We start from the raw sequence: 12,786 nt of genomic DNA, 5'->3' as shown, positions 1-12,786 counted from the left end.
GGTTATTGTGGCAAACGAATGATCATGGCTAAAGTCCTAATCTGCTTGTTATGAATGTTATAATGAAAGCACTAGGTCTTACTTATTGTGAAAGCATATGTTAAAAAGGCGTTTAATTGTGGATTGTTCTATCAAAGCCAACAGATAGGTCTTTTTTTTTTTTTTTTTACATGAAATCTAACGGATTACTATAGTAGATTATGGTTCTGTGCTGGTTAACCCATATGGCAAACCGTGGATATAGATTTGCTCTGTGAGAATCCTTGTTAAGGCCTCTAAGGAAGGATAGTATTTTGTTCAGAGCTTAGCCAAGTGTAAATGCTTATATTTTTCTAATTTTATGGCTGTGTGTCTAATGAATGCCTTGTGAAAAAGCTCAAGTAGGCCTGAGTTGGTTATGGTGACAAGTTATAGGCCTTACTGGGAAACATTATGTCCAGTGCCATAGGTCTGGTCTCCTTATTATGAAACATTATGACAAATGCAGTTGGTATGGCTTATTAATTCTGAAAAAAAAGTTGTTAATGCCATTAAGCCTTTAACAGTTGCCTATTTTCGTATTGCGTTTCAGGATATAGACAGTTAATTTGTTACATGTATTCTCATAGAGTACAGTAGTACTCTGACAAACTCTAGGGGTTTTCCTGTGATGGTTTTTGTTAGGCCCTGTTGAGAGAGGTTTTGTATTATTTTGCAAGATGTATGTTTCCACGTGTTTTGTAATTTTATAACCATATGCATATTTGTTTCCAGTTTGTGCACTGGAATAGTGCGCTGTCCGGTAAAGCAAATGGTAAAGGCTTCATTGGTTTATTGGGAAAAGTCATGCCAGCATTCATAGGTTTGATCTCTTTATTATGAAAAGTATTGACAAAGCCATTAGCCCTCACCGACATATTTTGAGAAGCATGTATTAAATACACTTTTAAGAATTATTGTATTACACTATGCCAAAGCCTTTTAGCAGGCATTTTGTTACATGGAACCTCACAGACTACTGTAGTAGGCAAGGGGTTTGGTATTGGTAACACACCCGTAAAACCCATTCAGATGGACCATTTCCAAGATGGTACTCCTTATGAGACGGTATTAGAAGGAATTTTATATTGTTTTGACGGCTGCATTTAATACTTATTTGTAATTTCGTTACAGTATACCAGATAGTTGCCTTATGGAAAGCCTTCTGATAAACTCAAGTCTGAGATGGTTTTGGTGACAAGTGAATTATAACAGTTATGGGCCTGCTTATTTATAATGAAAGTTACAATAAAGGCAGTAGCCCTACCATATTGATTGTGAAAAGCAAAGTAGATTGTTACCTATATGTACGCTTTAGTATAGAATACTATTTTGTTACATGGTTTCTCATAGATTACCGTTGTAGGCATGGGTTTTGGTGCTGATTATCCACTCTTCTAAATCTTGATAATAGAAGGTTTGCATTGTCAGAATCCTTGTTAGCCCTCTTAGGAGAGGGGGTATTTTGCCCTGCCAACTGTAATTTTGTATACAATTTCATTTTATGGCTGTAAGACTAATGGTTGCATTGTGGGAAAGCTTAAGTTCAGTACAACAGGCCTCAGTTGGTTATGGTGACCGGGTGCGCCTGACAATGTTTGTGAAAAGCATATGTTAAAGTCAATATACTTTTAATTGTGGTTTGTCTTTTACTTACCTGGGCCGGAATTCTAGTAACCTTAGGGCGCGAGTTATAGTTACTTGAGAAAACAGGGCAATTTCTATGGTTTTGTATATTTGAAATGTGAGCCTAACTATTAGGTCCCTTTAATGTTTAGTTTAAGGGAAAAAAAATGTATATATAGGTCATCAGTGTTGACTCTTGTTGGCCAGTTCTTTAGTTTTCATTACCTCCTTTTAAAGTTCCACTTTCACTTCTTTGCTTCTCCTCTTTGTATTTTAATGTTTCTTAGGAGGACACTATGGCTCTCTTGGCTGTATTTACAGACTTCTTGCTTGCCACTTATTTTATCTACAGTGTGTTGGATCCCACATGGTCACTTCCTCCAAACAAGGAGACCATTATGGAATGCTTTTGTCCATTAAGTACCATTGTGTTAACATCAAAACATGGCCAATAAGTTGGTTCTAAATGTGGCAGCCATGTTGGAACGTTGAAACAACAATAGACTATTTACAGTACGTCTGTTAGATGGGCACCCGTTGCATGTTTGGTTTCGTTATTGCAAACGTATTGTGGTTGTGTGAGAGGGTGAACGCAAAAATGAGTCATTGGATGGATGGGGGAATGGATGCATGAGTGCAAAAATGACTGACACAGTGTGTGTTTGACTTTTTGAGTGCCTAACCCCATCAACGACATAAAAGGCACTTTCATTCATAAGCGAAGCCTTTTGCTAGTGTAGGTATGGTATTTGTTGTAATTCTGTCAAGTATATTTGCCTCTGGAGTGTTTTTGTGTTTTTTAGAGTATCCATACTCCTGTGGGGATTGCAGAGAGTCTCTGCAAGTTTGTTTCTTCGATGTTGTGAAAGCTACAAAATGTTATGGTATGACTTGTGAATCTTGTGCCTTCTGGTTTGCAAACTATGAACTGGGATAATCTGTGCGCTACTATATCTGAAAAGCAGGGGACCTGGGTTTTCCGGGCATAGGAGTCTCGCTTTTCTGAGCCAATTTGTTGACACTGGCATTAAGAAATGGAACAGGTTTGCCATACAGTTATTTCTTACACGGGCTTTCAAGAGACAAATTCTTGTTAAGGTTGTCCAAGGATATTTTTTAGAGGGTCTTCCCCTTAACATTTATTATTACTGAGACCTATATGTTTTATTGGGACTCTTCCCTGAAGATGATCATGGTGTCTCCAATACGTAATTCTAGAATATCAGCCCTTCAAGAGACTATGCAGGAGTGCAACTAGATACATGTGCTTTGTGCTATAAAACTACTCACAAAATATCTGCTTTAAACTTCTCTCACAGAAATGGTCGATTCCCACCGGAGTGACTGTAGAATGTTGCAAGCCCATGCAAGTCTTTAGTGGTCAGCGTTTTAAACTGGCAGTTTTAATCCCCTGTAATTTTATGAGTTAAAAAAAATCCAGGAACATGCTTCTGCTATCCCAGAATTGCTGATATCTGATGATGTGCTTTCATGTGGAACTTTTTACTGGTTATGGTTTGTAATAGTGTTTTTATTTTTTTGTTTTTTTTAATTTTTATTTCAACTGGAGATTTCAAATGATTGCGACTATAACTATCATTGTATGGTTTTAGAAGCAAAAGCTGCTCTATATTCTATGACATGACTATCTTTAATCTGGTTTTGACTGGACTCGGCTATTAGCTGTCTGTTGTGGAAAGACTTCTTGTGGGCCGTACCAAAACCTGCAATGGTCTTTGTCTCAGCCCATTGGTTCTCTTTCTTGTCACTCATTTGCTTATTATTCAATGGCTTTCCTTCCTCTTCTTGTTTGTCCCGCCCCTGGAGTTGCTTCTTTACCATCTTTTTGATTGTGAGCAGCTGAAGAATGCAAGTTATCCAATCAAAAGGATGTTTCCTTGACTAAGCAACGGAAGAATGCACGTCATCCATTCATGGAACCATTTCTAGACTTAGGGCGTGATTTAGAACTCTGCAGTCAGATTACTTCGCCACAGCGGTGATGGATGTGCCATCTGCCAAAATTTAAATCCCATTATTTAGATTTAGATTTCGCGGACAAAATATCTGTCTCGTTTGTGATGGAGTAACACATCTGTCGAGATCTAAATTATGCCCTAAGTCTCTTGCAATGCTGATTGTGTTTAAAACATTTGGGCACCAGACTCAGAATTTTACAGGTGCCTACGGAGATTGAGAACTTTAGAATTTGGATTTGCGAACTTTTGGCATTGCCAGTGGTATTTGCCAGTGCTCTACAGCATGGCTAAAGAAGACAAGAGAACAAAGCCTTTCTGAATGGCTGTTTTTTTTTTAGTAGGTGTGCTTTACCATGGATGTGTCCCTACCAAATGACGCCAGCCTGTTTTTTTTTTTTTGTTTACTAGTCTCAGTTGGATTGGAATATAAAAAGAACTAAAAGCGCACAAAGATTTTCTGTTTAAAGTGGGTTTGGGAAGTGGCATAGTGGGTGGAGGCAAAAGCAACATGGAGGGCACAGAGGGGGGTAGCAACACAGGGAGGGGGTGGCAGGAGCAATATGGAGGGCGTGGGTGGGGGAAGCAACACAGAGGGTGGGGGAAGCAACACTGAGGACGGGAGGAGAAGAACACAAGACAGAGACAGGGATGTGGATTTGCTGTCGCCCGGGACATAATGTTTGGGGTCAAGTGCAACAAGTTTTCATGTTTATTTTGTCCTTGGGACAAGAAGGCCCTACCCCCTGCGGCACAAACCCTTTAGCTGCTGGTTTACGGAGAAGCGTACTGTCTGCAGTTTAGGTGATGTGTCTCCAGATGTTAATGCTGTTCAAACTCGTATTTATGGTTCAATAATGAAAAGCCTTCATTATCAAGGTGAGCGCCATAAATAAATATTTTAAGGTCACACTGCACTACTGACAGTGGTTCCAGTAAAAAAAGGAAAAAAAAGATTTACATTTGGAAAGTTTAACAATTTGAGGCTAAGTGTAGGGCTCCCAGAATACTCCCTGATTAGATACAAATATTTGCAGAAGCTTGTAAGCTTTCAAAATCAAATTTCAGAAAAAAATGCAAATAGGAAAAAAAACATTTCGCTACTATGAAATGTAGGTGCTTTTTCTTTGAAGCGTCATTTAGTCATGCAGGTTTTCATGCATGCTATTATTTCCAAAAAATAATCGTAACAGAAAATCACCTTAACCATTTTCAACAAGATTATTGGAAGCATGAAAATAAACAAGCACTGGCAAAGCGAATTGATACAATGCCTGTCTTGTTTTGACATGGCTTTTGTAGAACATTATTGTTGTGGAAGCTGCCAGATCCTCACTATTGTAACATACACTGGCAAAAAGGAAAACAAAAAAAAGTTTTTTGTCATAAACATTGCCACCAGCGACGTAACAAAGGCCCCGAAACCCCCTCCGTACAGCACCTGTGCTGAGTGAGTCTGGAGTGGGTGCCCTCCATGTCTTTGCAGGGGGGGGCCCCCTCCAGTTTCGTTATGCCACTGATTGCGACAGTATTTTTTCATAGCACTGAACAAAACTACTTTGTATGCCCATATGCTCCTTGTGGAAGAGCAGAATGTGATCCCTCACAGTAAAGCTAGCTGATAAATAGAGAGCGAAATTGAAGTTTAATAAAAACAAAATGTCTTTGTTAACTCCAGACCAAATTTGATAAATGTCTTTGAATTTGTGGCTTTCATAAATTCACAAGAACTTACACAAATAGACCATTAAATCGTACTCCTAGAAAATATTTGTGAACTGTATTTTAGCACAAGCAAATATATGTGTGTGTAGATAAATTTTCACATGAGTCAATCTCATTATGGGAAAAGATTAGGGAAGAGCTGGTGAAAATCCTTAAAACATGCAAGTTATTAGGTTTGCAGATTCAAAGGCATTCCAATCCTGGAACTATAACTTACTGCTTCCGTCGGCCCCAGTATGTAGATCTGCAGAAAGTTGACAAAATAAGGAAATTGCTATAGTAGGGATAGAAATTGCAAACATTCAAACCCTACTATAGTAGTAGGCCTGGCATAATCAGAGAGGCTATTATCAGAGCTCTCACATAATGAGATAGCTGCCATAATTTATCGCCACACTACATGGTGCCAAAGGGACAAGTAGATTTTGTTACAAGGCAAGTAGATTTAAGAAGCAACAAGTAGATACGTTATTAAATTCCACACCCCTGCAGAGAAAGAGCACTGTGGAGTACAGCAGGAAGGAGAAGCTCACAGGTGAGTGAGAAATGTGGAGGTGGAGAGGGGAAGCACACTGGCAAGAAAGCAAAAGAGGGAGAAGCATAAGATCGCGAGTACATCAAAGAGGGGATTTGAGTAAAACACATAAGTGAGCGGAAGCAACACTGAAGTACACAAGTGTGACAATTGGGAAACATGCACTCTCATGGAGTGCTTAATCAAAAATAAAAACGCAGTCCTTGAAAAGGAAGCAGTGGAACAACAGAAAGAATGAGGCCATGCTCCAGGGTAGGGACCCAAAAAAAAAAAAAAAAAAAAGTAATGAGAGCCCACACAAGCTAGCGAGTAAGAAATAAGTAAATGAGTGACAGTAAAGTTAACTACTGGAAAGCAGTGGGTGAGCTCTAAGCCCAATGTAAACTAAAATTAGGTCTTTTTGCAAACAGGCAGCTTTCCATGTCTGGTAAGCAAGAACTAAAACTGCTATCCAAGGTCGATTTATCAGGTATCTACTTGTGGTAGTATTAACAATGCTAATAAAAAATTATGTTTATGACACCTTGGTTCTGCTATGTTGTGTCTATTAATGAGGACAATGACAAAAAGCAATAGTGATTGAATGAGCAAGGCATCAGATCTGTCCTATGTGTGGTGCAGCATGGTGTTTCAGAAATTGTATGTGTCAAATGTGTGACCTGTTTTAAGTACAACTTGGTTCCTTCACTCTTATATCCACATCAACCTTTGAGTTTTTGAAATACAAATTGGATTTCAGTTGTAACACGTTAAATATGAATACCTGAACTTTGTGGGACTGATCATAAGCTCTGACTGTACCCTGGAGAATGGACCTTAGACATGTATTCCATTCACTTGCCCTGCAGCAGCAAATTTGCCATCATTATTCATGTTTTAGATGTTTGTTGTTTTCAAAGTTTTATTTGAAAATATTTAATATATCTATATCTATCTATCTATCTATCTATCTATCTATCTATCTATCTATCTATATCTAGCTATATATATATATCTGTCATTGTAAAAATGTATATCAGTTAACAAATGTATGTATGGGCACGAATGTGCATTCCCAAAAAGCTCTTGCTTGGTAGTCATGTTTAGAATTCTTTCTGCTGCTCGTTCAGGTATTCAAAAAACATTAAAAAAAATATGCCAGTTTTGCACATATAATATGAACATGATATTGCCAGTTGAATGAAAGTTGCTTTTATAAAATGTTGTTCTTATCACAGTTTTAATTTGTTCTGCAGTAGTTTTCAATATTTATCAGGTGTTTTTCCCAAATATTATAAATGGTCCTAATTTTCTGTCTCCTCCTAATTAGCCAAGTAAGACTTTATACAGTAGCAACACAGCAGAAAGGGAGCACAAATGAAGAACCAAGTTCTGCTGTTCGCGCCAAGCAGGCACAACTTTTTGACTGGGCCCTAAATAAACTAGACACCTCTGTTAGAAGGACCGGCCGCATAACTAAAACTCTCCTCATGAGAATCTTCGAGGATGTTTGCCGCACAGGTAAGCCACATTTAAGTTGTCTTGCTCCAGACATTAACTATTAAATTATATTAGTAACTGGAGATTTGTCCAGCTAGAGCATTTAAAAAAACCTGACTACTGCTGCACTTATTGTAAAGGGATATGTATATACACTTGTGCTGTGACTTTTAAAGCCATAACGTCAATCTATAACATTTTAGAACAGAAGCAATAACAAACACTGGTATATATTTTTTTAAGAAGCCAAATATTATTCTGGATATAAGGTTTGATAATTTGTGCGCTTCAAATCCTCATACTGTTTCAAACAGCTCTGCAATGACAGTGTATAAACTGAAAGTTGGAAACTTAATATGGACTTATGTTGATGATGAATTGGAATCATTCTATCAACTTACCCAGCCTGGCTTACGAACCTACTCCTTGTATCAGCAAGTGAAACTCTACTATCTCAGAAACAATACAAATGTAAAGTTGGAATGACGTTATTGGCTTAGTATTGTGTGCCAAAGGTTTTGAATATACCTAGTATATTTCTCATGGCTCCCAGCCTACAAATGTATACCTTTTAGTTGTGCAGAGTTGAGAAAATACAGGTCCCGCTGGAGTTCGTTTGTGGGCTTGTTACTGAAAAGGTCTGTTAAGTTTCCTTCTTGATTTCCCCCATAAACCCTGACTCCTCCCAGTAGCCATTGTGCCACACTACATTTAAAAATGCACATAAAAGAAATCACGTGTCTTCTTAAGAGAGTTCCAGTTAGGAGGCAAAAACACCCAAACAAAATGAAAAACCTCCTTGGCAACATTGTAGCTCTTGATTGAAGATTACTGGAGATAGTAGCAATGCACAAAACTCTGGCATAAGGCAAGAGAAAAGAGCCAAGTGTGCCCAGGAGTAGATCCATTAGAGGTTCCACGTGCAAAAAGAAGAAATATGGGATAAAATTAGTTCAGGAAGGGCAAAGAATGGGATGGAAAAATAAGGGAACCATTGTGTTGCGACACCTACTCCCCTTGTACATTTCAGAAGGAAATTACATCACAGGAAAAAAATCTACTTTATATTGGATTAGGAGCTTCAGATAGGGTTCTCTAAATGGCACACCACCCTGGAAAAGGCATTTTACACGTTTTGTCCATGCCTTTTTCCAGAAATTCATGAAGAAGCCCACGTTTGACATATTTTGCCCAACACTGAACTCTGCAGTAGTGCCTTTACCCATTTCACCCGTCGCACTATGTGGCGTGAGAGCAGTTTCCAGCGGCATGCTGCTTTACTGTGTGAGTAACACACCCTCTTCTGAATGTTTGCAGTCTCTGGTAAGCTCTTAGCACAGATGTCACACCTACCAGAAGAGCCTCTATTAGTGTATACAGCGAATCGTGCCAAATACTTGGCAGGTTACTGGTGAATCCTCTCATCCTATCCCCTAAGATAGCACAAACAGGACTCCTGAACTAGTATATTATGAGCTTTTATTATATGCCAAGCTAGAGTAGAATATATGTGGCATGCATCACAATAATATTGGTAACAGCTAATATAAGGAAAGTAAACTGAATGAAAATAATAAACATTATATTGGCTTGTATGTATTCCCTACATGGCACAGCCCCAATTGGCAGCAGCTAGACATCTGCAAATGGGGGAGAGGAAACAGAAGACTAATTCCTGACACATGGCTGAATATAGTTCAAGCTTACACACCCTGCAGAATGTACTAGTCTATGTCTATTGATGACACCATGGAGATGTTCCTCCCCGGATAGATCATTCATCTGCATTTGGAAAGAGCATTATGGCTTTATGTGATAGCTTTCATTGGATTGCATGTGAATGTGCTTTTATGATTATGATTTGTGGCGAGAATGGCAGTGTGAGGGATTTTGATGAAAACAGACTCACTTCTAAGGCTTACTAACCTATTAAATTTGTCTCATATTTTGTTTAATAAAGATGTCATTAATAGACATCACAAAGAGACATATATGGCTTACACATAAATTAGAGGTGTACTTTTGTTTAACATTTTGTGCTAAACATAGCATATGAAATGATACAAAAGAAAAGATCATACTTCAGGGGTTATACATTTAGGGGGTCATGCGCCATGGACCAAAGGTCTGACAGACCTGAAACAATAGGAAACAGTGATGCACACAAAACATCATACTGTGGTAAAGCTTAAGCAACATGATTCAACAACCCATCAATCTATTGTGGAACTCTGTCAGAACATGACACACCTCTTAGCCATCCTAGCTCCAGTCAAACTTCAGAGACCCAAGCAAGGTCTTTAAAGCATCTGATAAACATCCGATAAATAAGCCAACTGAAACCTGGAACAATAGTGGTGTAAGTCCAGTTTTAATGAGCTAAATTCTGCTACATGATGTATAGAGGAAGAGTTAAAGATAGAGCTATTAGGAGAGACAAAAAGGCTTAGCTATAAGCAATCAGTGAAGCACCTAATAAAACCACGAAAATGTTCACTATTTAGCATGAATGACCCAAACGTGATGCCATGCAAGTCATCCCATATGCATCCAAACAACACTCAGAAGGTCTACTTGAGCAGTTCTCAATCAAAATTTAGTTATTCACCAAGCCCCTCATTTCCCCCCCCCCCCATTACCTCTATTCCCATTCATTGCTACACCTCTGCTGCGATCTCACTACACCTCATTCAGACTATTTGTGGCTGCTGAGCTTAAAACCTCAAACTAGTGCCTAACCTGCTGCTCAGCTACCAATTTTAAACAATCCCTCCCTGATCGTGCAGTAGACAAAAATAGCTTTATAAATGCCTCCTTGTGCCCCGTCAGCAGAAACATGACTTCAAAGCTCCCACCTAAAAAAACAAAAAAAAAAAACACAACTGACGCTAACATTCTGTGAAACTTATGCCCAACCTTTTAACTGCCCATTTCTCAGTAAGATCATGAGAAGAGAGATGGCCTAACAACTTATACGTTGAGCAAAAAGTGACTCGCCTGCGACCAACTTTGGGATTTATATCAATTATGGGAACTGAATCAATGTTAGCCAACATAAGGGAGGAGCTCTTTTTGGACGAAGACAAAAATACAACCCTTCTACTCCTCGACCTCTGCTTCTGATGCTGCTGGCGACTGACAATACTGGTGGAACGACTGGAACTGGAGGTAGGAATATGTGCATCTGCTTTTTTGTGGATTAGATCTTTTCTTTCTAATCACAGACAAGAAGTTATGATAGGGTAATTTGAATCCTCTATTCATCTAGTGCCTTGCAGTGTACCCCAAAGATAATTCCTTTTCTACTTGCTGTTCTGCCTTTACGCACATCCTCTGACCAAGTTAGTCAATGAATACTAAGTCAACTTCCAAATGTACGCAGAAGACACACTAACTCACTTTTAATTTAACACTTTGTCAGATAATCATTCTTGTACTAACTCCTGGTTGAAACATTTGCTGTGCTGCATAGCGATGAGTGTCCTCTATATGAACTGAGACAAAACGGAGATCCTTGTAATGGGACCGACTGAACCAGACGCCCCACCTTTCAAATGGCACCCTGGAAAGGGCACAGCAAACTACCTCCTGAAAAGCAAGGCCCTGGTGGGTAGTCTTTGACTCTGAACTCTTTCATCCCCACCCCCCTATAATTGCAGTTGTCAAAGGCATCATTCACCAGCTTTCCACTTTCTGTAAAATCCTTTCACTTCTCCAATCTGACCACCAGAAGGACTACTACAGCATCATCTTTACTACACCAGAACCAGATGGCCAGATTGTGCATAAACCTCTGTAAATATGTCCACAGTAAGCCTGCCATGATCACCCTCCAGTTGCAACAGCAGGCTCCAGGACCAAACTTAAGGTCCTTTGTTTTGCCACTGGGTTTACTGGAGCAGAGGCAAAGAATATTCTCTGAAGCTTACCCCTCACTATACCCCTGCTCAGAAACCTTTATTTCATTGTGACCTGGGATTCCAACAGTAGACCATTTTATATGATAGACGCCCATCAATAAGAACTTCAGTTGCCTGTTTCTTAAGTCACAGTATGTTGTCAGTTCTTTTAGCAGTTTGAACCCAAGTGGCGACACCTAGCACTACATCAAACCCATAATAATTTTTTTTTTTATCAAGCGTGTCCACCATTAGTGATGGTTAGATAGTGGGATGATTGTGACCCACAATGAAAGCAGCTGCAACTTGGTGCCATTGTACTGCTATTTGAATTCAATTAGTTGACTGCAGCTGTTCTGTACATTTTTTGTAGCTAGCCGCCCCAGGGCTATATGAATAATTGAACACAATATTCTTGGTAATCTTTGTAATAATTCTGTAGTACTAGTTTTAAACCTGCATCACAATTCTTGTATGAATTGCACGATTGCCAATATACTTCAGCGTGGGTGAACTTTTTTTGTTTCTTTTGCCTCTCCCCTACACTCACAGTGCGAACAGGCACAACAGTGTGAACTCGATTGGCTGTATTTGAGCGCTGGTCACATTGTTCACAGTTACCTAATCGGAGTCATTTCTTGTGTATCTCCCCTTAAAACACCTGAAATTGGTAAATGCTTTACGTAAAACAGAAGTCCTCAAAGTGAAAGCTGCGCTTCCGGCACAGCTTGAGAACCGATACCACAATATTCACTGCAGTTAGGGAAACTCGCCTGTAGGAAGTTGGCTCTGTATGCACTATTTCAAAGTAAGGAATAGTATGCACAGAGTCCAAGGGTTCCCCTTAGAGGTAAGATATTGGCAAAAAGAGATAATTCTAATGCTCTATTTTGTGGTAGTGTGGTCGAGCAGTAGGCTTATCAGAGGGTAGTGTTAAGCATTTGTTGTACACACACAAGCAATAAATGAGGGACACACACTCAGAGACAATTCCAGGCCAATAGGTTTTTGTATAGAAAAATATATTTTCTTAGTTTATTTTAAGAGCCACAGGTTCAAGATTTACATGTAATACTTCAAATGAAAGGTATTTCAGGTAGGTACTTTAGGAACTTTTAATTAGCAAAATATCATATACAGTTTTCACACAAATGGCAAATAGCTGTTTTAAAACTGGACACTGTGCAATTTTCTACAGTTCCTGGGGGAGGTAAGTGTTTGTTAGTTTTTGCAGGTAAGTAAACCACCTATGGGGTTCAAGTTTGGGTCCAAGGTAGCCCACCGTTGGGGGTTTAGAGCAACCCCAAAGTTACCACACCAGCAGCTCGGGGCCGGTCAGGTGCAGAGGTCAAAGTGGTGCCCAAAACGCATAGGCTTCAATGGAGAAGGGGGTGCCCCGGTTCCAGTCTGCCAGCAGGTCCTGCGTCTTCGGAGGGCAGACCAGGGGGGTTTTGTAGGGCAGCGGGGGGGACACAAGTCCACACAGAAAGTACACCCTCAGCGGCACAGGGGCGGCTGGGTGCAGGGT

General features: G+C 39.5%; 1 protein-coding gene across 2 annotated transcripts in view; it reads left to right on the top strand.

Annotated features, from left to right (window-relative positions):
• The window catches only part of LRPPRC (leucine rich pentatricopeptide repeat containing), a 576,320-nt gene that overhangs the window by 22,110 nt on the left and 541,424 nt on the right, over positions 1-12,786 (top strand). For both annotated transcript variants that reach the window (XM_069233999.1, XM_069233998.1), the window contains exon 2: positions 7,190-7,380. In XM_069233999.1, coding sequence (XP_069090100.1) covers positions 7,190-7,380 — 191 coding nt within the window. The remainder of the gene's footprint in view (positions 1-7,189; positions 7,381-12,786) is intronic.

The sequence above is a fragment of the Pleurodeles waltl genome, chromosome 5 (genome assembly GCF_031143425.1).
Source record: "Pleurodeles waltl isolate 20211129_DDA chromosome 5, aPleWal1.hap1.20221129, whole genome shotgun sequence".
In the NCBI taxonomy this organism is placed as follows: Eukaryota; Metazoa; Chordata; class Amphibia; order Caudata; family Salamandridae; genus Pleurodeles; species Pleurodeles waltl.
The sequence above is the reverse complement of the archived record's forward strand: the minus strand, read 5'-3'. Positions and strand labels throughout refer to the sequence as shown.